This window comes from Gallus gallus, chromosome 3 (genome assembly GCF_016699485.2).
Source record: "Gallus gallus isolate bGalGal1 chromosome 3, bGalGal1.mat.broiler.GRCg7b, whole genome shotgun sequence".
NCBI classification, from domain to species: domain Eukaryota; kingdom Metazoa; phylum Chordata; class Aves; order Galliformes; family Phasianidae; genus Gallus; species Gallus gallus.
The window spans coordinates 29101787-29129599 of NC_052534.1; the positions used below are offsets into that span (position 1 = coordinate 29101787).

General features: G+C 32.9%; 1 protein-coding gene across 1 annotated transcript in view; it reads right to left on the bottom strand.

Moving 5' to 3' along the window:
* Positions 1 to 27813, bottom strand: part of DNAH8 (dynein axonemal heavy chain 8) — a 129477-nt gene that overhangs the window by 32577 nt on the left and 69087 nt on the right. The window contains exons 51-69 of the mRNA XM_040697634.2: positions 26310 to 26556; positions 24939 to 25180; positions 24719 to 24859; positions 20679 to 20916; positions 19743 to 19885; positions 17183 to 17317; positions 14042 to 14164; positions 13580 to 13793; positions 12968 to 13077; positions 12208 to 12371; positions 10059 to 10248; positions 9560 to 9682; positions 7964 to 8094; positions 7477 to 7630; positions 6358 to 6522; positions 5579 to 5805; positions 5085 to 5203; positions 2732 to 2835; positions 902 to 1078 (exon numbers count right to left, since the gene is read on the bottom strand). Of these exons, the coding sequence (XP_040553568.1) occupies positions 902 to 1078; positions 2732 to 2835; positions 5085 to 5203; positions 5579 to 5805; positions 6358 to 6522; positions 7477 to 7630; positions 7964 to 8094; positions 9560 to 9682; positions 10059 to 10248; positions 12208 to 12371; positions 12968 to 13077; positions 13580 to 13793; positions 14042 to 14164; positions 17183 to 17317; positions 19743 to 19885; positions 20679 to 20916; positions 24719 to 24859; positions 24939 to 25180; positions 26310 to 26556 (3147 nt within the window). The remainder of the gene's footprint in view (positions 1 to 901; positions 1079 to 2731; positions 2836 to 5084; positions 5204 to 5578; positions 5806 to 6357; positions 6523 to 7476; positions 7631 to 7963; positions 8095 to 9559; positions 9683 to 10058; positions 10249 to 12207; positions 12372 to 12967; positions 13078 to 13579; positions 13794 to 14041; positions 14165 to 17182; positions 17318 to 19742; positions 19886 to 20678; positions 20917 to 24718; positions 24860 to 24938; positions 25181 to 26309; positions 26557 to 27813) is intronic.

A 27813-nucleotide genomic window follows, 5' to 3' on the forward strand; every position in this document is an offset into this window, starting at 1 on the left:
GTTTACTTTATTAAACTTCATAGTTTCATGACACTGTAATACCCTTAATAAATATCAGACACAAACATTTTTTCAATCCTAAAGACAGCACTCAAAACTAAAATTTAAATAAATAGAACAGCAGCATTAACTTAACTTGACAATTGAAGTTACTGAAGAAAAGTATACTGTAAAATTGCAGAGGATTTAATTAAAAGCATTTTCTTGGAATGACAGTATTTTGGATTTTTAAGGGTTAAGTGACACCATTTATTCTGAGATAAATTTGATGTTTTGTTTCTTTCTAAGTTATTATAGGTATGAGATTTTTTTAACTTCATTTCAGAGTAGCATCACTGACACTACACTTAGCTTAATAATAATTTATATGCTAATAATAAATGACTGCAAACTTCAAAAATAACACAGTAATTTGTGTCTGCAGAATATAAGCATGTCAACATCTATCTGGAAAATGTAGTTACAGACTCAATACAGAATTCACAGGACAGAGCAAGACTTCCAAGCCCCTTAGACATAATGTTTTTTTGGCGAAGTATAACAGCCCTTCACTCCTCTTAAGGAGGAGCAAGGTATGAAAAAACACACCTGTAACTTTTGGAATGATTTATGTCTGCATCTTCCTAGTGACCAAGTGATAACAAATACTAAAAATATTCTCAGTGTTTTTAGAAGCATATTGCAAGTTCCGTAAATACTTATCAGAGGCACGACCACCATGATAACAGTGATAAGTTAGTGTTAGCAGTCAAAACCAACCAACCAACTACATATTTGTGGCAACAGGTTTTCCTTCAATGGTGACTCAAATAGTACTAAACTTAAAAAAATAAAAAAATAAAAAGAGTAAGAAATTGATTAAAGATGTTAAAACTAATAAAAATGTAAGAAATTTATTCACATTCAGTGCAGCTTCTGCTTCTTCTAAGGCTGGTTTTGCTGCCTCCAGTTTATTTTCTGCTTTCATTTTTTCTATATCAATTTCATCTACGATTTTTTGTGCTTTATCTTTCACAGCTTGGACTTCATTTTTTACTTTAGATGCAGCTTCAGCACTTACTTTGACTTCTGCTAGTACCTGGGATTGATAGTAAACACATAAAAAGCATATATCAAAATGGTGGAACAAGTAATTAAGCAATCTGACATGATAGAAAACAGATAGATAAGGGCCTGTTACAGATATATATATGAAGCTGACCCTACCTATATATGGAATCAAATCTACCATTTACAGAATCCCCACAGAGAAATATTGAAGAAGTTTCCCAGGGGGAGTTGGATAGCTGAATTATTTTAATAATAGATAGAAGGCTCTTCAGTGTCTTTTAAAGCTATGGTATTTTATCCTGTGATGGATTTTCATCTTTTTTGAATCTACTTTTTCAGTGCAAACAGTACTTACATTTTTTCACCATAGTTCTGCAGATAAAGATAAAAATAATACAGCTAATTGAAATAGTGAAGGATGGCAAATCAACCTGATGAACGATGAGCCTCCTCTCTTTTACTCTAGTCCAGTATAACTACTTGTGAACCTATGTAATCAAGTTTACCACTTGTGTATTTGTAGTGCATATGCATTTAGTTCTATTTCATGGATAACACATAATTAATGTCAGAATGGTTTTTGATCAGGATCAGATGTAGGGTCAGGATCAGCAGTCTGAATGTGCTTACAGGAACATAAACTGTGTTCTCAAATACCGACGAGAAAAAATGATAGATAAAACAAATTACTTTTTTTTTTTTTTTTTTGTCTATCCAATTCTGATTTCTAGAGGGCTCAGTACTGAGTGGAAATAAACTTAGAGAATATATATAATAACATATTTATTTAAATTAAATATCTGTTCTTTTATTGTTTGTCTGCAAATCTTCTACATCTTCAGTCTCATAAGCAGTATCCTACTGAAAAAGCTGACAATCCAGATGCTATGTAAACAATCATTCTAAGACAGTTATTTCAAAATGCATATCAAATACAAATATTAAACAAAGTGAATACCACCAGCATATCTATCACACTCCTGAAATCTAAGCTGTGCCAATTCATTCAATTCTGTCATTATTTTCTCTTACATGAGTAAAGGCCTTGAAGAATACAGGAGTCCTTTAGCCATTGCTAGCCAAAGGTTCGCTCCCAAGTGCATACTATACATGCACTGTCAGAGTATTATGGAATCTTTCAAAAAACAGAATGCCTACAGTAATATTCAATTTACATTAGACCAGTCTCATGAACACATGAATATTTTGCTAATACGAAAATATGAAACTAAAGGTGGATGAATATATAAAAGCAATTCTGAAATACTAAAGTGCTCTTACCATCCGTTAACTTCTTATCCACAAATAACTGCTCTTATGACAATTCTATAATTTAATTACAAATTAATTATGATTATATAATTTAATAAACTTCAAACAAACACATAAAAAAGCCCATGAAACAAACAAACAGATATCTGGTGCTTATTGTAGTGGAAAGAAATGGTAGGAAAACAAGAAAGGTACTCAATATTTGAATATGTTCGTGATCTCCCACCCAGTCAGTATAATCCCAACCTGTGCTGCAGTCTTAAAGCGCCTCACGTTTAGAAGTATGTGCTTTATCAACATGATGTGGACACGGGTGAAATCTCATTTTAGACAATGATGCATGTTTTTACTCCAGTATATAGCCTGATGTAATCCACTGCCTTTTGCTATTTAGCACTGGAGTACTTACTTCATCTGCCTTTACAGATGCCACAGCAAGTTCCTTTTCCTTAACGGCCAGTTCTTTAGAGAGCTTAGCAACAGATTCACTGGCTTCCATCAGCTTAGCCAGACCTATTAAGTAAAAGACAAAAATAAGAAAAATGAAAACTATTAGTTTTTCTAATTACATAATACAATCTAGCTTTGGATCCCAAATTACTTTTGCTCTCCTTTAAATTTGTTTGTAAGGGATAGAAAGCAGATGCAAGTGATCATACTAACTCGATTGTGCTTTGTATTCATTTTTCATAGATACAAACAATTTAAAAACGTACAAAGTGATTACAAACATTGTTAAGGCTTCAAAAAAAATTCAAAATCTTTATGCTTGGTTTGTTACAGCTGTATACAGTATCTAAAAGTGGTATATTGAGGATATATTGTGTCAAAAAGACACATGATGCAGTTAGATGCATTTATAACACTTTATTACAAAACAACAAAAGTATTCAGATCCATAACTGCCTTCTAACTTTCAGAAAGAAGTGAGAAGAAGTTGCATGGATTCAGCTATCTCTGTTTTTCCTCATCCGTGTTACACGATTGTCCACCCAAGGTGATAAAACAGAAGAGATTTCTTACATCTTTCAAAATGTGTTGCTTGTATTGACAGTACAGTGCTGATGAGCACCCATTCAGTGTGCTCAAACCAGGATGTTTTCTGGAAAGCAGTACTGATCATGGAATTTCTCACAATGTTGCCGCTTTAGAAGTATTTTTAATTGTCCTAGATATCACTGCATACAGCAAAGACATCTCAACAAGCAGATGAAAAGAGTGGCATTATTTTAGCTTACTTTTGTTTTGATAACATAAAATTTAAATCTTCTAACAGAATAATCTCCTAACAGACTGAACCAACTTCAAGATTATTCATTTTAACCTTCTAAATCTTTTCATATTAAGTGATGCAAGACTAAGAATTAAGTTATAGACATGTGAGATAGTAGATAAACAACTGTTTGAGATTGAGTTTTTGAGATCATTCTGTAGGATGCAGTAAACTGGAATGCATTTGGAGTTTTGGATGACAAAGTGTTTTTGTGATTTTGTATTAAACTTTTTCTATGCAAATGAAACTATTAAGATTTTTTTTCCTAACTGGCAGGAGTGGTGCCCATAAACTGATGGATATGATTTTCTGAGCATCAATAATATGAGATACTGCACAGAAGACAAAGATGGTTATCTAAACAAGATCATTTTGTTTTGAAGACTACACAAGCAATTTTTACATATGCATACACATACACACAAATTAACAAAGAAAAACAACTCAAATCTTCAGGGCTCCCACACTTTAATCCCATTAGCAGGACTCATTACAATGAATCCTATGATTTCTAGAACTGGCAACAGATCTGTGCAGGGAAATGTGCATTATGTCAAAATGTTGTGGATCACTTATTTTCCTATGTACCGTCCTGATTCAGCAGCCTGTGAATAAAATACCCACACATGCTTATTCTATTCTTCATGCTGCATTCTTAATCATTGTCTAAAACTATGTCTTTTTTTTTTTTTTTAAAAGTTTGTAAGAAAAAATCTTATGTATATGTTTCTCTGTTTTGGTAAACTAAAATAGAGTACCTTCTATCAAGTTTTCTAAACTGTTCCATTGTAGATTTATGAAAGTCTGTCTAAATGCAAATGGTAGAAAACTGAAACTGTACTATGAACCTATTCAGTACTATTAAGTGGAAAATTAAGTATTAAGTACTGTAAGTGGAAAATTAGATCACTTCAAACAGATACTTAAAATTAGAAGAACATGTAAGTCTTACTTTCCTGTATTTCAGATCTCTATTTATAAAATGACCACACACAGCAGCTGCTCATTGCACAGCAGAAATCTTAAATAAATCAACAATGAAACAATCAGATTGTATAGAAAGGTTTTCATAGACAAGTTGAGAGTTGGACTAGATGATTTTTGAGGGTCTAAGTTAAGTGATTCTAGGACTCTGTGAAGTCCAGAAATAAATAATAGCCTTTAGATCTGCCTCTCTACAAGAGGAAATAAGGGGCTCTCTTTGGCCATTTCATGTCCTACTTTCTATTAAAAATGCTAAAGTGGAAGTACTAAAGTTTAGTATAATGCTATGATGGATGATTAAATAGACAAGTTCTTTGAGGCATGCTTTTAAGAGGGTTATTGTGGCTCTGTGATAGCTGAAGTGCTCAAAAGTGATTATCACCGGCTACTGGTTTAGGACTGTGATTAACAGAAATGATTCTAAGTCATCACTGATTAAGATGCTTAATATTAAAAACACAGATCATTTGAGACTAAACATGAAAATATATCTCATCACGCTTACCAATTTGCATACGTTCAGCTTGTTCATTAATACTTGCTAACTTTTCAGCATAAACTTCTTTGTAGCCATTGATGAAAGAGAGATAAGATTTAGGTGTTACGTGAGCTCTTCTTCGATACCTAAAATATGGCATATTGGCAGCATGAACTTCATATATTTTTTTTATATATATAGCAATTTGATTACTTGCAATGAAACAGAAAGTTACATAAAACAAGCTTTCAATTCAGTCAAGTTTCTTCTTAATATAAAGTCCTATTTCCAGTTATATTGTTTATATCCAGATAAACAACATTAAAGACTGATTAATAGTAGGAATGAAGATTATGAAAAGTACTATTATGTTGCAAATTCATTGCCTTTACATTTTTGATTTAGCAGATTAATTTTAATATTGGTCTTAAAATACAGTTATTGAGTCTTACAATGAGTTACAAAACAATATAAGTAGCAATACGTTTGAGGTTGACTTTCACATTTGATTAAAATATTACCTTTGGAAATAATTCTCACAGCTTTCTGAAACTATATCATGAAAGAGACCCATGGTTTCTACTACTTGTGTTTTAACAGATGCAGAGCAGACCATATTAAAATCTGAAAGAAAATAACTGGCTACAGCTACAAGAGCTTCCTTGGGCCATCGACTGAACCAATCCATGGTGCACCCTGATATGAGACCAGGAAATTTCAAGGAACGTGCACGGAACTTCTCACCAACCTACGGAGAGTAACACTGTCAGTTTATAATACAGTATCTAAATTAAATTGATCAAAATGCTTGATGCATATGAACAACTAAATATTCTATACTTTTTCTGGCTAATTTTCCACATTACTTTCTGTTTTAAATATTTTGTTACATTTGCAACATTCAGTATTTTAAGAAATTTGAAGAAGATCATGAAAAATATCAATGCTTCTTAATATTTCAAAACTTCAATTAACGTCTTTTAATTTTCACGAAAACGAGAAACAGGTAAAAATTTCATAAAGCTGCACACACTGATCTGTAATAGGAAAGAATATGCCAGGAGGGAAAAATGAAAGTCAATTTAACGTGTAAAGAATGACAGCTTTCAAGTATTTGCTTTTAAGTTCTGACAACTGCACTATTACTTCTAATGTATCAGCAATTATAATCCAGACTTCACTAATCTAATTATGCGCCCTTAAATTTCCCTAAAAATATAAACCTTGAATAATCCTGTCATAACTTCCAGGATATTTTACTAATGCAAATAAAGAAGCCAGATATAAAGAAAATACTTACAGGAGAAAAGCAGAGGACAACGTGCAAGTTCTTCTTTGCCCGAGTTAAAAAATACTCATACAGATTATCAAAGGTAGGAGGACACCGGGGCATCTCTTTTTTCATCACTGGTATTAATGCTTGGGTGATTTCATCCAATTCATCCCGAGCAAATAAATTAGAAATCTTCATATAGAATTAAAAGTGATAATAAAACAAATAGCATTTATTTAGGTTTTTTTTTCTCTTTACATCTGCATATCTCTCTGTGCATATACAGTTTAGATGTACTAAAAACCAAATCTGTCTGATCTAGACTTCATTCAACTCCATTAACATCTAGAAATTCTAACTCAGAAAGTGCAGTGGTTTAACCCAGCAGGCAGCTCAGCAAAACAGCTGTTTGCTCACTCCCTGCCTTCCCAGAGGGAGGGGGGGAGAGATTTGAGGGGAAAAGAAAGGAAGAACTCCTGTATTAAAATAAAAACTAAGGCAAAAAAGGAAAAAAAAATAATACTAACGATAATTACTATTTACAAAACTATTTATTACAAAACTATTTACAAAAGCTGCATGAAAAAGGTATGTGTGTGTATATATATATATATCAGAGTAGGTCCACAAGTAATGCCTCCTATTTTATTATATTGGCTCATGATATCAGTGGCAGGTGGTGGAGGTGGTACAGCAGTAGAGGTTGAACCTACTCACCACTATTCCATTACATGTTATTACTGTGTGACAGATGGCAGCAGAGGGGTCAGTCTGACAGAATGGCATCTAACACAGAAGTGCTTTTGAAGCAAAGGTGTGTCAATGAATTCCTCCATGCAGAAAAAATGGCACCCACTGGTATTCACTGACACTTGCTGAACATTAATGGAGACCAAACAGTGGATATGAGCACAGTGATGCTATGAGTGGTACATTTCACCAGTGGTGACAGTGACAGCAGGTCACCTCTGCTAGCAAAAATGAACAATTAATGGTGGCGACTGTGTTGAAAAATGGTGTTTTGTAGCTGAGCATTTGCTCTATCAAAATTGCTGTTGTGCTCTTTGTAGCTGTTGTAGTTTCCATGGAAATAAATGCAGGCATTACTTTTGGAGCAACCTATGTTGTCACAGTGAGCCTCTTTACCTCTCCTGAAGACAGAAGATTATTAATATATTCCAAAAATGCCTCCTCTTTTATTTCATTATCAGTGAAAATAAAAGTGATGCCTTGTCCCTCTGCTCCAGCTGTTCTATACAGCAATTTTAAATCATCTGACAGATTGCTTACGTTGTATGATCTGTAAAGAATAAGAAACACAATCTGTTAGTTCAAAACAGAGAATACTGCTATTTCCAGATTACAGTGTTTTGTAAATGATAGTGCAAACACCTTTTGTATATAGATATGCATATTTTGGCTCGGGATTAGGTAACACATGGTATAGCTTTTTCAGCTAAAAACTTTGTTCAGTATTGCATATAAACCATATATATATGCATGTATATTTTTTAATTCTCATTTTTGGTTGATCACAAAATGAAAAAGACAAGCTGTAAAAAACATACAGTTATGACTATGTAAAGAGAATAAATAACATAAATTGCATCTATATACTTCTTGCATTCCTTACCTGGTTAAAGTAATCTGAAATATTTTATAGCCAGCAATATAGGAAGCCAACCTTGAAAGACTTTGTTTTCCAGAACCTCCAACCCCAACAAGTAAAGCATTTCCATATGCGGTTCGAATTATCCGGGAAATCTATATAGGAAGAAAGAATAGTCCACAGAAAAAACCCAAAACATGAATTCGAAAAACTAAAAATCTGTCATAAAATACAATTCATTTAGTAGAATACAATGTAAAGGTTATTAAAAGGACAGTGAGTTTCAAAGAAAATTTTTCCTCTCAGAAGAACAACTGTATATTCTTTAGGAATTTTGTGGAACTAAATGAAAGAGTTCTGACAGAAGTCTATAGGATGGCTATAATTAGAGGCACACATAGAATTTAAATACATAAAGGTAGACAATTTACATAGGACTCTGTCCTATGTTGACTGTACTGTAGCTAAAAATATAAATTAAAAAAGTTATCTAGAAGAATGAAATATACTACATTAATTTTAAGAGTTTGAAATAATTGGATGTTTTTGCTGAAGAAAATAATTTGATCATGACCACCTATTCTATCTACTTTCTGTGCTTTTTTGAAGTCATTTCTGTAACAATTCTCTCAGATACAAAAGCTGGATTATAAATTTATTGTTTTATTGTTGGTTTTATTTATTTATGTATTTTGTGAGTTTCTTTTGTCTTCTGAGAACTCGTCTGTATGTATTACATCTTTCTTGGTTTTGTTACATGGTAGTGAACTATTACTCTTGGATACTATAGCTTACTTCACGGCTTACATCAAGCTTTTGAATTCTATTAATCTGTTCCTTAAAATTATTTTTAGTTTTGTATGCAGTTCCCTCTGAGTCTATCCATGCTTAGTTGTCTATTTTAATATCATTATGACTGTAACAAAAATCTATTGCTACTATAATCACAACAGTGTGTTTCTACTGCGCACATGCATATCCAGATATGCTGGTTAAAATTTGACAATGGAAATTGAGATTCAGAGACTTTCACCATCTTCTGAAATTTATCCAACGCCACATTGAATGAAACTAAAAATAACATGTTTTTCTTCTACTCAAATTCAATGAAAAAGAACTTATTTAATTCTCTTGAGATTAACTAGAGAAGAATAAAACTCTTTTTCCAATTTGCTTTCAAAGTTGCTTCCAAATTTATTTTGGCAAATATATCACCAAGCTTACACATTTCTGAAGCAACACAACTTCTTAAACCAGAGGCACCATGCTTCCATGATTCCAACAAAGTGCATGCTCAGCCTTTTTTTTTTTTTTTTAAAGCTAATTTCAATTTTGACTTCAAATCAAATGTTCACTTATGTCTTTCTAAGTAGGGGTTCTTTTTTTTTTTTTTTTTTTTTTGTCATCTGAGAGTTCCCTCTACCCTACAACTTTCTGCTGCAGCTCATATTTACACCTCTTTTCTTGTTTCTCATCCAATCAGACTCTACTTCACATTGTTTTCATCACTTGTCAGATATGTATCCCCTTGCAGTGCCTTCTGAATCCCTAAAGATTAAAGAACACTCTGTATTAACTATATTTATAGTTAAGCTAGTAAAAAAGTAACAAATCCCAAACCTTAATAATATGTGTCATTGCATCCTTAAAAAACACCAAGTCAAGAAATGATCCTCTAATATAATCATTGTATTGTCTTTGATACATTTGCAATTTTTCACAAAGAAACTCAAAGCTTGGAACCTGAAAGATTGAAAATAAGTGAAAAAAAAAGAATCAGTAACAGCATTAGCAAACAACATTAGCACATCCCTTCAGAATTTAAAACCCTGCTGGCATTTTTGTGCACTAACATGAGTTCATGTTTTAGTCACACATAATGAAATGATCCTTTTAAATCACTTCAGTGCATGTACCTTTGTGTAAGCAGAATTCTTCTGCACAAGCTGTAAAAAATAGGAGCAAGGAGTGTAGGGATGAATAAACTACTTTTATATGGTAGATATAGACAAATGTACTGCAGATATTCAAAAAAACTTTCTGTATGATACAAATTTGGCAACATAACATACTTAAGGGAAAACTACAGTGCTGAATATTTTGATGTAAAATGAAATACCTCCTCGTAAATTTTTGGTGCTTCAAACACAAAATCTTCTGGTTCATCACCAGTTGGTTCAGGTATGTCCCGCAGAAAATCAACAAAATATGACTCTGTTTGAGGAGCTGCTACACCTGTACCCACATATTCTTCTATTGCTTTTGTAATTGTTTTATCAAACCAGGCTATATCCTCAGGAGTAATAAATCTAAAAGTAATAGATTAGTCTAATTAAAAGAAACTCACTTAAGTAAGGAGAAAAGCAGAGAAATAAATACTAAGCAAACAAACAAACAATACCAAAACTTTCTAACATTTCACTGGAAAATACATAGTAGGCAATAGCTACCAAAATCATAAGGCAATATTCACAGAAATTAAATGCTTTCATGTTCTACAAGTATCATAGTCAATCATTAGAATAGAGGAAAACAATTCTCCGTGTTTTACCAACAACTACATAAAGACAAGCCACTTAATTTCTCAGATGAAAAAGGTTGAATTGTTTCCAAAATAAGCATGGCTAAGATTCCCTTACATTCTTTCGACCAGCAGTGGAATAGCATAATTTGTTATTACTGTGCTGTCAATGAAACTGCAATGAAATAAAGAATAGTGAAAATCAGCTGAAAACACTCTACTTCATTTTATATTCTTGAAAAACGCTGGATAAAATTTCCTTTTGGGTTTTCTGTATGCATTTTCTGAACTCAGTATTTATATATAAGGAGAGAAGAGAAAGTAAGCAGGGTTTTCAAATTAGAGCTCCTCTGGGATACTGGAGCTCATCATAAACAGCAATAACTTCAGTTTGTGAATGCATCCTCCTGCAAAAAATAAGAAAGCATCTGCAAAATGATTCAGAGTTCACATGAAAGAAGTGAAATTCTAGAGGATACAGGAAAGGATGGTAATTAAAATTGGTTGGCTGTGGTCTGTGTTCTGCCTGAAGCTGTTCCTAGCATTTACCTAGAAAGGTATATACCATATACCACTTACAGGTATGCATGATTTCATCAGCTTTACTTACCTTCCTTGTTTTATTTCTGCTTCAAATTGAGTACATGTCTGGAGTCCATATACCAAAGTGTAATTATGAGGATTTTACCTTGTCTCTCTTATAAGAAGCTCTGTCTCTGCTTTCTTAATACAATTAGTTCATATCATTACTTGAAAGGTTACTGGAGTAACAGTTACTAAGGCTGACTGTGCTTGAATACCATGCGATCATTACGTTGTTTGCCTGCTACAGCACTAAATCTTATGCATCAGACTGCATATGCTTGGCATATGCATATATGATAATATATGCCTATAAATATGACAATTTATAAATAAACCCGATTTTAGACTTCTACAACTATACTTAGCACTGAAAATTTTCACTGAAAAAAAGTCATGGGAGGTAATTTTTAAGTACTTGCCATTTCATGGTCTTTAGGTTTAATTTAAAGCAAAACCAGAATAACATGCTCTTTTGAGTCTACAGCGAAACATTTTTCTTGATTTCATTTTATAAAGTAAATTCAATATAATAAAATAGTTGATAGCTATTTTGAAGAGGCAATGTTTAACTTTAATATTTTCATTAGAAAGCATGCATTATATAAAAAATCATGAAGGCTGTTCCTCAGGCCACCAGAAAGTGAAATAATGAGGTTAATTAAAATCAACAGTAGTTGTGGATATATGTTGCTTTTTACATGCAGCTACGTTACCTCTAAAATTTCACAAGAAATTGAGACATTGTAGAAAAAAATATTACTGAATCTTTAAAACATACAGCTGATAACTATCTGTTTCATGAATCCTTTAAAGATTTTTTTTAATGAGAATGACTATTTTTCAATCGTAGGCTTGTGATGATTACTTTTTCCAATGTAGAGATCAAAGCAATTTCATATTATCTGTGGGCCACAGTGTCAAGTTAGAACACTGTACAATCCTCTTTTTTTTTTTTTTTTAATAGAGAGACTGGATGATAATCTATTAGCAAAGAACACGACATCTGTTGGGATTACACCATAACGGAGACTATGCAAAATAAGACAACATTTTTCATATTACATTTATCTTGTTAAATAATCATAGGTGTATGAGCTTAAAATGAAGTAAATGGAAAATGAAAATGAAGCTTACTAAATGTAAAATGATACAGTTATCATACCTGTCAGCAATTACTCTAGTACATTCATGTTTAAAAAGTGCTAGAAGGATAGTTGTGTTTGTGCATTCTTCTGCCTTTATAGTTAACATCCCTTGCCAAATTCTAGAAAGGTCTCGAAGGTTGAAGATATAGTGGAATTTAGATGGTGTAGGCAGCATCTTTGTCTAAAGAAAAGTATTGTTAATATTCAAAATCAGTAATATCTAGAATGAAATGAGAATAGCATAAATTATACTTTTATAAATAATTATATATTAAAATAACAATATTATGTATTAAAATAACAAAAACACCAATTTTCTCATGTACTACTCTGGGCAAACTCTTTCTAAGAAGTCATCTAACCATATCTGATCTGTTTGGAAGCAGGATCTAGCACTCTTAGAATGTGCAATTATCTCACAGGTTGTTTTGGGCTTTACAAATTAAAAATGATAAATAATAAAGAATTTCACACCCTGTTCCCAAGTTATAGTGATTAAAGATTTGGATAACATCAACAAAACTATTGGAATGAGTGAAATGGTACAGTCATTCATCTGTCATATGTACTTAAATCCGATATTTTCCAGATTCTTTCTCCGACAATTATTCTTAGGGAGTACATGCTTAGATGAGATTAATAGGATTGTAGAATGGTCTGATTTGGAAGGGACCTTTAAGATCATCTAGCTCCAACCCCCTCGCTATGGGCAGGGGCACCTTCCTGTAGACCAGATAGGCACAATGATGATGGTAAAACTTTCCCTGTAATTCATACCTTTGTCCATTGCCACAATATTCTACCTGTTGGGATCAATTTTTTCACCATATCAGATACTTCAGAACTAAAGTTTCTACATGAATGAAAATATCCACATCCAATAACACCTGAAAAGATAAAATTGAATATATAATTAATCTCAAGGTGCAGGATGTAATAAGTTAAGTTGTAAGCAATATTCGAAAAACATATTTTAAATTAATTTGCTTTTAAATTATGAATGAAATAATGTTGTCTCTCTTGTCCGTGGCTTTTCTGAACTGGTGTAGAAACAATTGGTGTCAAATGTACTGTCAAAGTTAAAAGAATTTTAGGAACAGAAGTTAATTCAGACAGTGCATACATATTACATATTAACAGCAGTGCTCATAATCTTGCAGAAAATCACAATTATTTTCTTATTAACTATTTTTCATGTCTAAAATCAGAAAGATAAGTGTTAAGAGGGATTAATTTCTGTTCCATTGCAGTATTTTGTTGTAATACATCTTTAGTTGTTTAAATGGAAGTACTCTGTATTTGCATGATATGAAAATAGAGAACATACTTTTACACATTCTAAAGCAATTATTTAAAAAAAAAAAAAACTAAAACAAGAGAAAAAGGTACCAAAGATTTTGTCTATGGATGCATTGGATGGTAATGTACAATTGAATATACAAAACTGTCTTTTTAAACGCTGTGGAATATCGTTACGGCCTCCTCCTGGATGTATCATTGCCGCTATTATTTGTACATCTACAATAGTAGTGAAGTCTCCAGGTTTATCTAAGTTGTACATTCCTTTCATTTCCATCATTTGACGAACAATTTCATTTGTTATCTGTAAGTTTACGTAACACACAAATTAGAAATTCAAGCCAAAACATATCATGGGATAATTAAATTCCTTCTTGTAATGTTACCATTAATACCTATGGAGGCTTAGTCCAAACTCAGATTAAATTATTAAATAGCATTACCAATAACTTAAATTTAATTAAAATTTGGATAAGTCCACTGATCTCCATATATATGAAAAAAAAAAAAATACCAACAGTTTAGAATGAACTGTACTTGTTAAAAACATACCTGATCTCCCCATTCATTGACAACTGGCATATTGATATCATCAATAAAAACAGTCATTTTTCTGCCTCCAGGAGGTCCATAAGTATTTCCAACACGTTTATCCACATAACTCTCTATTGTCCTCTGAAAATTAAAGAAAGCTCTTGGGTTTTTATCTAAAGCTCAATATATAAAATGTATTGTTAAAAAAAAAACAAAACAACAACAAAAAAAACAAGTCTAGCTTTTTTAAGAACACCTCCTATTCCTCTTCTTATTAGAAGCCTCCACTTTGATAATGAAGGAACTCTATTCACCTACTACAGCTCTCCAGACTTAGGACTATAATATACAACCCAACCCTAGCTACCAGAGAAGTTTTCTTAAGAGTGACAAAAAGTGTAATTTATCTTAGTATGTTGCATTATTTCTACAGGAAACATTACATTTTCTGTGAAGTCTTTTATAGTCTTCAAACACATCAAGATTAATGCAAGAAGAGAGACTGAAAATATAGAAGGAAAGGAGGAGATTGGAAGTTGTGAGATCTGTTGCATATCTTTTTTCTCATGCTTCACAAACAAGAAAGAAATAGTGGGTCACAATCTGAGAAACAGAAGATTAACCAAAATCATAATTAATTATGAGTAGGATAGAAAAATCAACAAGCAGAAATAGTATTTTCATTACTGACAGCATATATATATATATATATATATATTAGTAAATACTGGATAATAAATATATTAGTAAATACTGGATTTGCTGTGAAATGAACTCAGAATCTTCCCTCCAAAGTGTGGTTCTGGAGAGAAATGCAATCCAATTTTGTTACATACCACCTGAAGGCTGTGATTGCTTTGGATTTCTGTAGCTCAACTCATTTGTTCTCTACTTGCAGTACAGCAAGCAGACCATATGAAGGCAAGTTAGATTATAATTACAGTGATATCCCAGACATTTTGTAAGCTAAGTTGTGCAGTATTTTAACATTTTGGTGGAAAAAAACTGTGGACTGAATAATAAGTAGTATGCAATAGACAAATAAGACCTTGATATTTAATCATGAAGCATCTTCAAAGTAATACAGCTTAACAGTCATTCCAAAGGTAACTGGACTTACAGAAATAACTGCAGTAAAAATATCTCATAAGATAGTAGGAAATGTTTTCCTTAAACAACTAAAATTTTTGTTTGTCATTCTATCATTCTATCTCTCATTCTATATGAGGAGTGTGGCATAAGCTATGTTAAAGACAGAAGTGGTGCCCAGGGACATGATTTAGCAGTGGGTTGTTAGAGTTACGGTAGTATGGTTTGGTTGTGTTTGGACCTGATGGTCTTGAAGGTCTTTCCCCACCTGAGGAATTCTGTGATTCTGTGATTAAAAACATTTTTTGAGGGATTAGGAACAGAAAACAGATACAAGTTTTATCCAATGGCTTTTTGCCACACAAAACATTTAGCTGAGCATTCTACGGTAATAGTATACTGAACATTGACAGCATTAATACGTCACTTGGGAGATATGGTTAAGATGAAAAAGAGAAAATGCTAAGGAATATGTAATGATTACTTACGAAATTCAGGACTTTGTAGCATCTAAAATTGTCTGACCTTTCAAATAACCTCAGAATGAGGGCTCAAACTTCAGAACCTATTTTGAGTGTGGCTCTCTTAAGTGTTTAGAAACATTTCAACTGTTTTTTGATGTTTGATTGTTTGTTTTTCTTTTTTTGTCTGCTACATTTCAATTTTGGAAAACAGCAAAGTGAACTATGTGTTCAGCTCGCTAGCTGAAAAGAGTGAGGACATCTTCTGAGGCATCACAGAACTGTAGCAGAGGCAAGACACAGTAAGATCCTCCTAGAGTGACTCTGTACCAGACAGGAGGAAGTCTGAGTTCTCTTTTTCAAGATAATAATGTTCTAGGGACTCATAATACATTAAGTGAAGGACACTGAGACAAGTGATACTGACTGTTGAGTTAATCTTTCATGTGTGAAGGGATACCTGTCTCATAGCTTGATATATACTATGGACAGTGACCTTCTGCAAACCAGAAAAGCCCTACAGTTATTTTATGAGTTTGGAATTATAATAATAATGGAGGTTTAATTTATTACTTCTCACCACTTCCTTAATACCATTTTGAATTACCTTTTTAAAAACAGGTACTGGATTTCAGGATAGAATTTATAAGACCTGGTCCATGAGCAGGCCTTTCAGACAAGAAATCTTCCCAGGTGATTACTTCATCCTACTAGAGGATTCTCACCATGAATTCATTGCTTTGAAGAGGTAATGAAGCCAATTCAATGCCACATTCTCATTGGTGGCAGGTGAAAGGACGAGGATTTAGTTTGGATATCAGGAAACACTTCTTTACAGAAAGGGTGGTTAAACACTAGAATAGGCTCTCCAGGGAGGTGGTTGAGTCACCATCCCTGGATGTGTTTAAAAACTGTTTGGATGTAGTGCTCAGGGACATGGTTCACTGGAGGATTGTTTGAGTTAGGGTAGTATGGTTAGGTTGTGGTTGGACTCGATGATCTCTAAGGACTTTTCCAACCTGAGTGATTCTATGATTCAGGATCACAGTGCTGTGATATAAATCATACTTTCTATCACTTAAAAAGTTATCTGTAGTATTTGTTTCTAACTATATAGATTTTTTGCCATTATTTTGGAAAAGGGAAATCTGTACAAAGTTCCACTGCTAGAGAGCCTTAAAGACTAGATTTTTACTGTACTCATCTTTCCTGAACTGAGAAAAAATAAGATCTAGAATTTAAAATCTACTTTTTGTTTAAATATATATATATATTACTACATATATATATATAGAAACTGCATAATCAGGACAAACTGATTAAGTATATGCAAGAAATATCAATAATCTAACAAGAAATGAAGAGTCTTTAGATAAAAATTCCATAGTGAAATCGCACACAGTAGTCACGAATATATGCATCCCTACATGAGTGAATATATTTCACTCTTCTCTGCAAAAACCGATTATTTTATGGAATTTTCTGAAGACTTTAGGTGACTTAGGTGAAAAAAAAGAATTCCTTTAAACTATATTTCTACCTCACTTATCATCAGAATTAAGTATATTTAAGCATATATTCAAGAATTGCTTAAAGGGTATATTTTTACCTGAAACATAAATGGTTCTGTGGCAGATGAAAAGTTCAGACATTTTGACAAATGTTCTTCTGGATTATATTTCTTCACGTATGCCTTAATCATGACTGTCTTTGCAGTTCCCTGTTCTCCTATGAGCAAAACCGCCTGCAATAGACATTGAAATTCCATAAGTAGTACCAAAATTGTTAACTGAATACACGTAGCAGAGCTATTTTAGACAAAGGGATTTTTTTCTCTAATACTTTGGTCTAATATTAGATTGTTTATTGTTCTGATAGTTTTTTCTGTGTGTCCATATGCAATGACACACTATGTGTTTTTCATGCCACCTCCATTTTCCAAGACATTAATTACTGAGTCAAAAGTATAAAGAGAAAATGTTCTAGGGATGTTTTGTATTTCTGTTTGCTTGCTTTTTTTTTTTTTTTTTTTTTTTTTAAACTAGTTGCTTAACTTTTCAGTTTCCTAACACATTCACTGCAGTAGTGATTGCAGATTGCAGATGGCCTTAAGAAGTGTTCGTTTCTGTTTTCTTTTTCTTTTTTTTTTTTAAATAATGAAAAGTGGTCTCCAACAACTAATCTGAATGTTGTTTCAAGTTGTTTCCTTAGTAGGTATTTTATTTTTGCCTTCACTTTTAATATCTTATTTTCTGGTTAATCTGTATGCTAAGTGTCATCTTCATGCAAAATAAACAAACAAACAAATAAATACATCAAGAAAAAGAAAGCTTTTCTGGTTTCCTTATTATCTTGGTAAAATTTGAGTTAAAATCAGAATGTTGCTGAAGTAACAGATTAATGCTGTAGTTGTACTTTTTCCATTCTTTTACATCTCCTAAAGAAATCTCCCATTTCATTTCATGAAAGGAAAACTAAATAGGAACCTTGCTCTTTTCTTCAGACATATAAGACTCCTTCATGTTTTCTTTCCAGATTACAATTTCATCCTACTTAAGTCTTTGACATATGCCACTCTCTTCATTATTACGTCCACCCCATGAAAGGAATTTAATCAGTTCAAAGAGGGCAGTATTTATTTATGATTGTGGGCGCTAAGCTTGATGATGCAGGAGATCCCTGACAATATTGTATTTGAAATGTTCAAATATTTGTTACTGCCTCCTACTTTAAATTAATGCTCTCCAACAGATAACCACAATGATCCTGTATGGTATCATTCCTTATCCTATTTCTTGAACATCCAAGAGATCAACTGACCACTATAACACAGATAGCAATAAACTTTGGAGAATCAACAAGTCAGACTTATAAAATATCACTTTGTTTTTATCTAGTTCATGTAATTCAGCTGTAGCTGGAAAGAAAGTCCATGCTGTTAAGATTCAGGAGAGAACATAATAAATATATTCCTCAAATCAAAATTCAATGCCCTACAAAATAGGAATGGTTGAAAATAAAGCACACTGACTGCTATCTTAGATGGGAAAATTTGGCTCAACCAAGATGCAGACACAAGTCCCATGATACACTGAATTCTGAAGTAGAGAGATGGGTAAAATCATACATTACAGGAGCACTGAATCATGAAAAAGAGTATGCTATAGAAACTACCTTTCGAATATTTCAGTATTCGCTATGTGCACTGTAATGATTGCAAAAGAATGTACCTGGAAATATTACAAATACTTCCCAAGGCATTGACATACAAAGATTAATCATTTGTTCTCAAATATCAACATTAGGTATGTTTTTATAATCTGTGTCAGATACCTCAAAGAGACAGCCACATTATGGGCTCAGGAACAGTTTATCAAATCCAAGTAAGTGGTTTTGTGCTAAATGCCAGAATTTCACAGAAAAGCCAAGTTCCATCACTGGATCATGCACTTTCGGTATTTCTAATTTTGGCTCTAGATTCCAAGAAAGGAGTGCACTGAACTGTACTTCACAATTCAGCACAGGTTTCCACTCTAAGTTGCTAGGACTGTTAATAACATTGTGCTAAAGCAACTGTGGGTTTTTTGCTTGTTTGTTTTTCCAGAGCATCAATTGTGCAAACAGGGCTATACATATTTACATTTTAAAAAACTATTGAATGATGTGATCTTTTGGCCACAATGCCAGGTTGGATCTTACTGGTTAAATCTATGTATAACGTGTTTTCTCCTTTACTATGGTCGGGGTAATGCCATTAGGTACAGCTTTCCTACTGAAAATAAAAGATGCCATAAAGGCTAGTGATTTCATGTTTATAATGAATTGACATGTGAAGTTCATTATGCTTATTTCCCATTCAAAAAAGTATAAATTAGAACGAGGACTATGGCATAAAGACTGGGAACAAGCTTTTAAGTCTTTTCTCTAAGAAAGATGATGTGTTGTTGGGTTTAAGTTTTAAGGGAATAAATATTTTATCAAGATATTTTAAACTTCTTTGCGGGACAGAAATAACTGTAGAGGATTCATGTTAAGGAAATAAAAACAATATGTAAATAATGGTGCAGCTGGAAAGTTGTGACTAAAGGCACATAGTGACTGCAACCCTAAGTTAGTATATATGAAAGTTTCTGTCTTTCTACACTTAAAATAAGTAATTTTGTACTTACTTTGTGTTGCTTTGCAATTGTGTTTATCAAAAACTGAGTTCTGACATTGTCAACATTTGGAACCAGAATAGATGCATAGTCTGGGACACTATCTGTTGGATACACATATTCCTGAACACTTTTACTCCAATGTGCCCAATCACCTAAAATTAAAAAAGATTTTGTTAATTAAAAAAAAAAAGTTCTATTAAGTATATATGTACTATTTAAATATATATATAGCTACCTAAATTAACTGGCTACCTGAAAACCTGTTCTCATTCTGCTGGAAAAGTTACAGAACATGAAAATATAGGTGGTGTGTATAAATGAAATCAATTTTGCTGACAGAAAAATATCTGAATTTGGATAAATTAGAAATAGATGCATTTCTATGAGAACATACTGTGAAAGAACAGTAAATTCTTAGTGAAATTGATGTGCCTGCATTATTTAACCTACAAATTCCCTGTGGAAAATAATATACTATTTGAATTGGTCTTATGAATTCTAAGATTCATTACTAATTATCAAACACGGATAAACAATGATTATAAAGTGGAATTTAAATTGGATTATACATTTAACCAAAAATAATAGCTGTGAGGAAATTAAATACAAATGTAAAATTAAATTAATCTAGAACAGCCTGGAAATAAATTATTTTTAAAAAATGTAGACTGGTTAAAGATAGATAACAGGAAAAAAAAATATGTAAGAATGAAATTAAAAGCAAAAGAAATAAGAAAACATTACCAATGTGAACTCTATGCCTGTTTTCTAACTTCCTATCTTGACAGAGTTGATGCATAGAGAATACGAGCTACTACTATGCTTCCAAAATATTTGCTTGTACAACCAAGTAATAAGGAGTAACTTCAAATTTCTAGTGAGGTACACTCAGTTTTAAAATGCCAGTAAAAAATAGTCTGTTTTTATTATTGAGATTATTCTTACCGTAATCTGTAACATAAAACTCATACATTGTTTGAGCGGTGCCAGGGGGAATTTCTGGTAAATCTAATTTGTTATCATGAGCTCTGATGAAGGCTTCAAGTTTATCTCTGCTGTCCAACTCCAAAAGGGCACCTAAACTCCACATTATTCCAAAGCAGAACAGTTTATGCAGATGAGATATAGTTGATAAACCACCTTCTTCCTTCGATGGAATCAAACCTTCCAGAAGATTAATGGTCTGAAAAATATTTTAAACTATAATGCATTAAGACAGCATTACATAACCGCTTTTTATTTTTACATCCCCATACATGTATGTACGTAAATTATTCATATGTATACAAACCTTAAATTATAACTTGAAAACAGATACAGATTACAAAAGAATAATATAAATTTCAGAATATCAAAGAAGAACATAACATTCAGAACCATAAATCCAAGAAAATAGATTAAAGGTATCCACGTGAACCTGCACATTTTTAAATTTATTCAGTACTTTGGCAGTCAAATATTCTTTTAAAATACATCTACATAACCTCACTTACAAGCTAGAGTAACTGAACAACATTTTAAGAGTATTTATATTATCTTGTGGGATATTCATAATTCCAAAACCAAATAGCCTTAATTAAACATGATAATTTAAGTGCCTCTTCACTTCTGAAAATTCCTTAAAGCATAATTTTCTATCTTTAAACACAGAAGAATTTTCAGTTGCTATCTAATGATTTTTATCTCAATTATGGTCAAATACTGCATATATCACATCAACTTCCACTTTGTGTAAAAAAGAAAATAAATCTTTAAAATATCAATTTTTTTGATTGCGTCCCTGTTTTTAAGGAACTAGATTTCAGAAATATAGTAACTCAGTATTTATGATATCGTTCACAAACTAGATGTTTATTTTGATTGTCTTAAATAATATCACTCATATGACTTTTCTGTACACAGCATTATCAAACACATTGATTCAAAATATGTCTTTTGAGACTGAGAATCAGATTTCCAGTCAGCCCCTGGAAGTAATGTAGTACCATATAAAAACAAATACACCCACACATATATATACACATGTGCATATAATATCTATATGCAAGAATATATATTATAAATATATTTAAAATATAGGGACTTTATAATATATTATATAGGGACCTAAATAGTTTAAATACTTTTAATTGCTTTCAAAATCAGTTCTAAAAAGATTAGTATTAATTATACTTAAAACTGTTAAAATAATGCCACTAATTTTCTTTGGAAGACAAATTATATGCTATCTAATTATTTCAGAAACAGGCTGTATCTGTTTATCTGAACAAAATCTGTTAATCCCCTCAAACATGAGCCCACTTTAAATTTTTCCCGTGATGGATTGGCTTATAAAAGTATTCTGCAACAAGTTTTTGGAGAAAGAAAACAGACAAAAACCAACTGCCTCAAAAATACACAAATGGTTCTTAAAAGCACAATGAAAACACTTTTTCCCAGCATCTCATCTGTAATAGTGACCAAAAGTGGATACCTTCTGAAAAGTCAAAACACAGGAAAACTATGACAAATCCTACTGGTACTCTCCTGGCTTGCAGCGGTACTGCCAGTGGTACTTCCTGTACTCTCTTCAGTGTAGGGCTTTCTAAACCAAATAGCCTTTCCCTGGGTTTAGTAATCATTGATAGATTTTTCAACCATGAAAATTTCAGGTCCGGTCCTGAACGTACATAAACTTTTACTATCCAGAACACCCTTCAGCAAGATGTTCCATAGGTCTGCTACATGCATCACAGTACAGTTTGTTTTCTTCCTGTGTGAACCTCTCCATGAATTTCATTTGCCATTTCATTATCTATTTATTCAGTCTCATAAAGTCTGTCTATAGCTCTTCATGGTTAGCTGCTTTGTCCTCAACACCCTCAACAATTCAGTGTCATCAGTAAACTTCTTCAGCTATAACTTTTCCTAGTTGTTTATTAATATTTTGAGTGGCACCAGCCCCAGCACTGTTACCTCAGGATCAGTGGTATCCTCTCTCCTTTGTAAGAATTGCTGCCTTATTTCAATCACTTGTTTCACACCTTGTAATTAATTATTTACCTAGAAATATAACACTTGACTTTTGTTATTATTGCTTAAGTTCCATGTAAATCTCTTCACTGAACACTTTTATTTCTTCATGAAGACCACATCTAATAGGAAACTGACTTTTCAAATATACCTACAAGGTGGGATAGCCCTAAATAAAACTGTTGACTCTTCTCAAATAAATTTTACTTGTCTATCTAATAAGGTTGTACAGAGGAAGATAAACAGCCAAAATACAAATACAAAAACAAAAATGGCAGAAAAAAAGAATCTAGAAACAGTGATAGGATATTTACAGTTAGAAAGACGGTGGAAAGTATAAGGAAGGCAGGCAATGGTGACACTACTTCGACAATAAATAAATAAATAAATAATGAAGCTGTCATGGGTGTGGGAAAAAAAAAATAACAAACAGATTTAACTGTGAATGTCCACAAACAACAGATAATTGGTACGTGAATACTTGTGGGTAAATATCCAAAAATTGAACACAAGAACTCTTAAGAACACATCTGCTATCTGCAACTAGTTTGGTACACAAATTTGGTAACACCTGGACTAAAAGTCATTTGCACACCGATATCCTGAAATTAACAAAGAGACATGAGATAGAACTACCAGCTGGGAGGCTGGTGAAATAAGTGAAATAAGTGAAAGATGGAGGTAAAGATCATGGTTGAAAGAAAGATCTTGGAAGTGGAGGAAGATCCTGTGGATCAGAATGATGCATGCAGACAAACACTGGATGATGCAAATGGGCATTGGTCTGACTCTGGTAACTGCAAGTGCTTGTATTGCCTGAACTTACAATATCAAAAGTAATATCCCTACCTGGATAAGAAAGTGAACTAGAGTGGGGAAACAAGTGAGTAACTGAATATATAAAGTGATTAAGTAGAATAAATGGTCTGATCTCATTGGATCATAGATAAACATTAGCATAAAGATACACTAAGGGTTTTACGGTTACATCTGTGACAGAAACTCACTCCAGATTTTCATTAAAGGAAGAAATATTCTGTGCAGGTTTAATCAGGGAAATCTTTTACTGGTAAAATAATATGTGTAGGACACTGACTTGCTAACATTTTATGAAGAAAACCTAATAAAAAACAGCATAGAAATATAGTTAATCTTTGTACCATCTGTTGTAGCTATTCATCTGCAGCAAAATACTTCCAACTATTGAAAATCTGAAGCTAAATCCCCAGTGAACAGGAAAGAGATATCAGGTGCTGATTGGCTAGTTTAATATTAATTGCGGTGTTAGCAAAAATATTATTTTGTCTATTCTCTTATTCTGAATTTATGACACTGTCAATATAAAACAGATTAAATGGACAAATACGGAGTCTAGAGACTCAGAATCAGCACATGACAACTGAATCATAAACAAAACAGCTGGAGTCATGCAGTACAGGATTGGCAATCATAGTAGATGTGTGAAGTAAACATTCTTTATTATTAAAAAAAAATCACTGATTGGCTCCCACTTGAAGAAAAATTGTGACTGGCAGGAAGAGGAAAGCAAAAATAACTATGTTGACCTTGGAAGCACTGACTGACAGAAATCACATCTGGAGATAAAAACAGAATTATTCTCTGCTGAAAGTACTGAAGGTAGGTTTGGTCTGACCTTTACTGCAGTCTGTTTGGCGCTTATGGAATTGGAATGAAACCACTCACTAGCTTATTAACCAGATGCTTCTGAAAACCAAATAAAGCCTTCAAATTCTACTCAGCTTAAGACCAGTTTAAATATGAAGCAATAAGGAGAAGTTTATTCTGCACATCTCTAACTTCTTCTCCTGTATTCCCTAAGAAACTAATATTAAGGCTGTGGTTATCTTCATCACAAAACAATCTTTTCAAATGAAATTTTATTGCTATCATGTTGTTCAATTTAGCAGACTTACAGTGTCGATTCATGCAAAATTACACAGTATCTGTTTTACCTGCATAATGTAGTTACATTCCAGAAGCTCCATTTTTGGATTAAGGTTTAGTTTCATGTATGTATATGCTGGTTCAAAGATTCTGTCATACAAACTTTGCAAAACTTCAGCTTCTTGAGCAGAACGTTTTTTCAGCCATGCCTGAAGAACATCCACAATGTTATTTGGTATAAGCATATAGCCAAGTAAAATTAGGAGTAGCTAGCAACGATAATCTTACTTGTAATATTGGTCTCCAGCTAAGGGCAGAAGAGCTGATGTAGACCATACCCATACGAGAAACTGTTGCTGGAGAAGCATTCTCAATGTTGTGGACTTCAAATAACAGCTTACAAGTAGGAGACATGGGAATTCGATCTCCATTTGCTAGAGTGAGAGTCTTGTTATCATCCAAAACTGAATTTAGATTCTCAATCCAGATTGCATCTACAGGACCATCTAAAACCAGAAACACATTTTCACCTGGAGAAAAAAAAAAAAAACACAAACGAAAAACAACAATGAAAAGTGTTATAGTTCCTATACCCATACTTAAAGAACAAGCTTATTGTAAATTCTACTGTCTTCACAGATATTCATTACTGTATGAATTGCACAGCACAATTCTCCCTCCTCAACAGGAAAAGAGGAGAAATTAAGAAGAAATGCTCATGGCTTAAGGCAAAGAGAGAAAGATTGTTTACTAGATACAGTCACGCAAAACAGACTTGACTTGAAAAAAATAATTTAATTTATATAAAGGATATTTATAGAATGGATGTTAGGATACTTGAATTTTTACAGAGGAGAGCAACCAAGCAGGTAAAAGGTCTGGAGGTCATGTCCTATGAGGAAAGGTGGAACTCACTTTTCCTAATTTGGATAAAAGGTGGCAGAGAGGAGACTTCAATGCTCTTTACAACTTCCTGAGGGCAAGTGGAGAGAGAGCTACTGCTCCCTTTTCCCTGGTAATCAACAATAGGATGTGCAGGAATGGCACAAATCTTCACCAGGGGAGGTTCAGACCAGCGGTACTGGGAAAAATCTCTTTACTCTGAGGGTAGTCAAACACTGGAACAGCTTCCGAGTGAGGAAGGGAGCCTTGGCATCTTGGTTCTCTGCCTTCTTGGCCTCTGTTCCCCCCTTTTTAAAAAGAGAATCACCTTCTTGGAAGGTACCCTAGAAGAATTCCCTTTCATTAGTACAAATATTTTAAGGTGCAAATGAATCCTCCGTGAAAAGGAATTTCAGTACGCTGCAATATAAAAATAAGTAGTCAACACACGAAAAACAACAGGAAAAAAATATTAAAGCTAGCGCAGTAAGTACAAGTAAATCTTCACTGTAATTTATCACCCTCCCAGTAACACATCTGCACTGTAGAACCAAAGTGGCAAGGGAACAAACATTTATTTATTATTGTTTTTATTGTTTAATGTCAATATTGAAACAATACGTTTTTAAACTCTTCCTCTTTCTTGTGAAGAGACCTGCAATATCATCTATACTTGTTTTCAAGAGAGAACTTCACCTTATTTTCAAACTTGGGATTCTTTTCAACACATCATTCAGGAAGCATTTTCATTGTAACCCAAAGATAGTGTTTACATACCCTTTTTAGCTTTCAATGTTTTCCTCCACAGTGTAGAAAATATTCCATCTGTCCAATCATTAGTTGCAGCATCTAGTTTTCCAAACATCTGAGGAGCTGTAATAGCTTTGGGATTCATTCGCATTTCTCTATGAGGTTGTCCGCATTCTGTCAGTGCTTTCATTAATATAGTTATGACCATCGTTTTTCCAGATCCACTGGGTCCAAGTGTCATCAGCCCATGACGTACTAAAGAAGTTTCATACAACTATTAAAAAGCAAAATGTTTTGAAAAATATGCTTTTGGAAGATTTTTCCTCAAACTTATGCATGTTTGATAGTCACAGATTATGAATACATTAGACATTCAAGATCAGGAACTCAGAAATCAGCTTGTATTTGCTTATTTGTAGCATTTTGAGGAACTGTACATACTTTTGTATCCTTATCTATTAAACACCAAACAAATTTACTATAAAATGGCTTACAGAACTAAATGTAGCCTTTTTCTGTATTACTCAAAAGGAAAAAAATGAATAGTAGCAAAACATTTAACACAAGAATGTATAATCATGAAAGTGCTAAAGCATCTTAAGTACATGAAGTAAACAGATACAACACTTCCTATAGCATTTTATAAGGCCACTCAACTGTTTAACAAATCTAATACTTAAAGGACCTCCTTGAAGTTTTTATGTACAAGTTACTATAGTCCAAAATTATAGTTTAACTATTAAATCACAAGTTTACTAAACATCACGTCATACAAATGTTCCAGAGACAAAGTAAGTAATTCCTTGGAACACCTCAGGTCTTCTGCTTTGCAGTCAGAATGTAGTTTAGGTCTAAAGAGCATGCAATATAAAGCAAACAAAACATACTACGCTACAACAGTCCAAGCAACCTGGCAATGTATAGGGTCTGTCTTTCAATTCCTTAAATGCCAAGAACAAAATATTATGTCAAAATTATACAACTTCTGTGTTGCTTGTAGGCAACATTTTTTGCCAACAATTATATAACATCTCCCATTCAGATGCTAAAGTTTTCTTACTCATTTTTACTAATAACGCTGCATTCGGGTAACAGGGATACATATTGCACATAGGTGCGGTCTTTCCACAATATTCACCTGGCTCATGTACCTCAGAAAAAGCTAGCTTTGAACACTATGGACACAAATTGACAGTAGTCAGGCTGGTTCACATTTAATGTCTAGAAAACCTCCAAGTCTCTTCATAGCTTTAACCATTCAACCACATATGTTCTTGAAAGTCACAGTTCATTCATATTTGCTCCTTTGGTTCTTTCCTTTTATAGCACTTCCAGCTTGCTCATTTGCATAATTAACCTTGTCATAGGTTTACGTAAGGTTGCAGTAACATACACTAATACTGTCTGAGGCCTCTACACATCCTTACACTTTGTTTCTTTAAACCCAATATATATAAACTGGATGATTACTCAACCAGAATACAGGTTCTTAACACTTATGTGAGAAAGTATTCGTCTACTACAATATCTG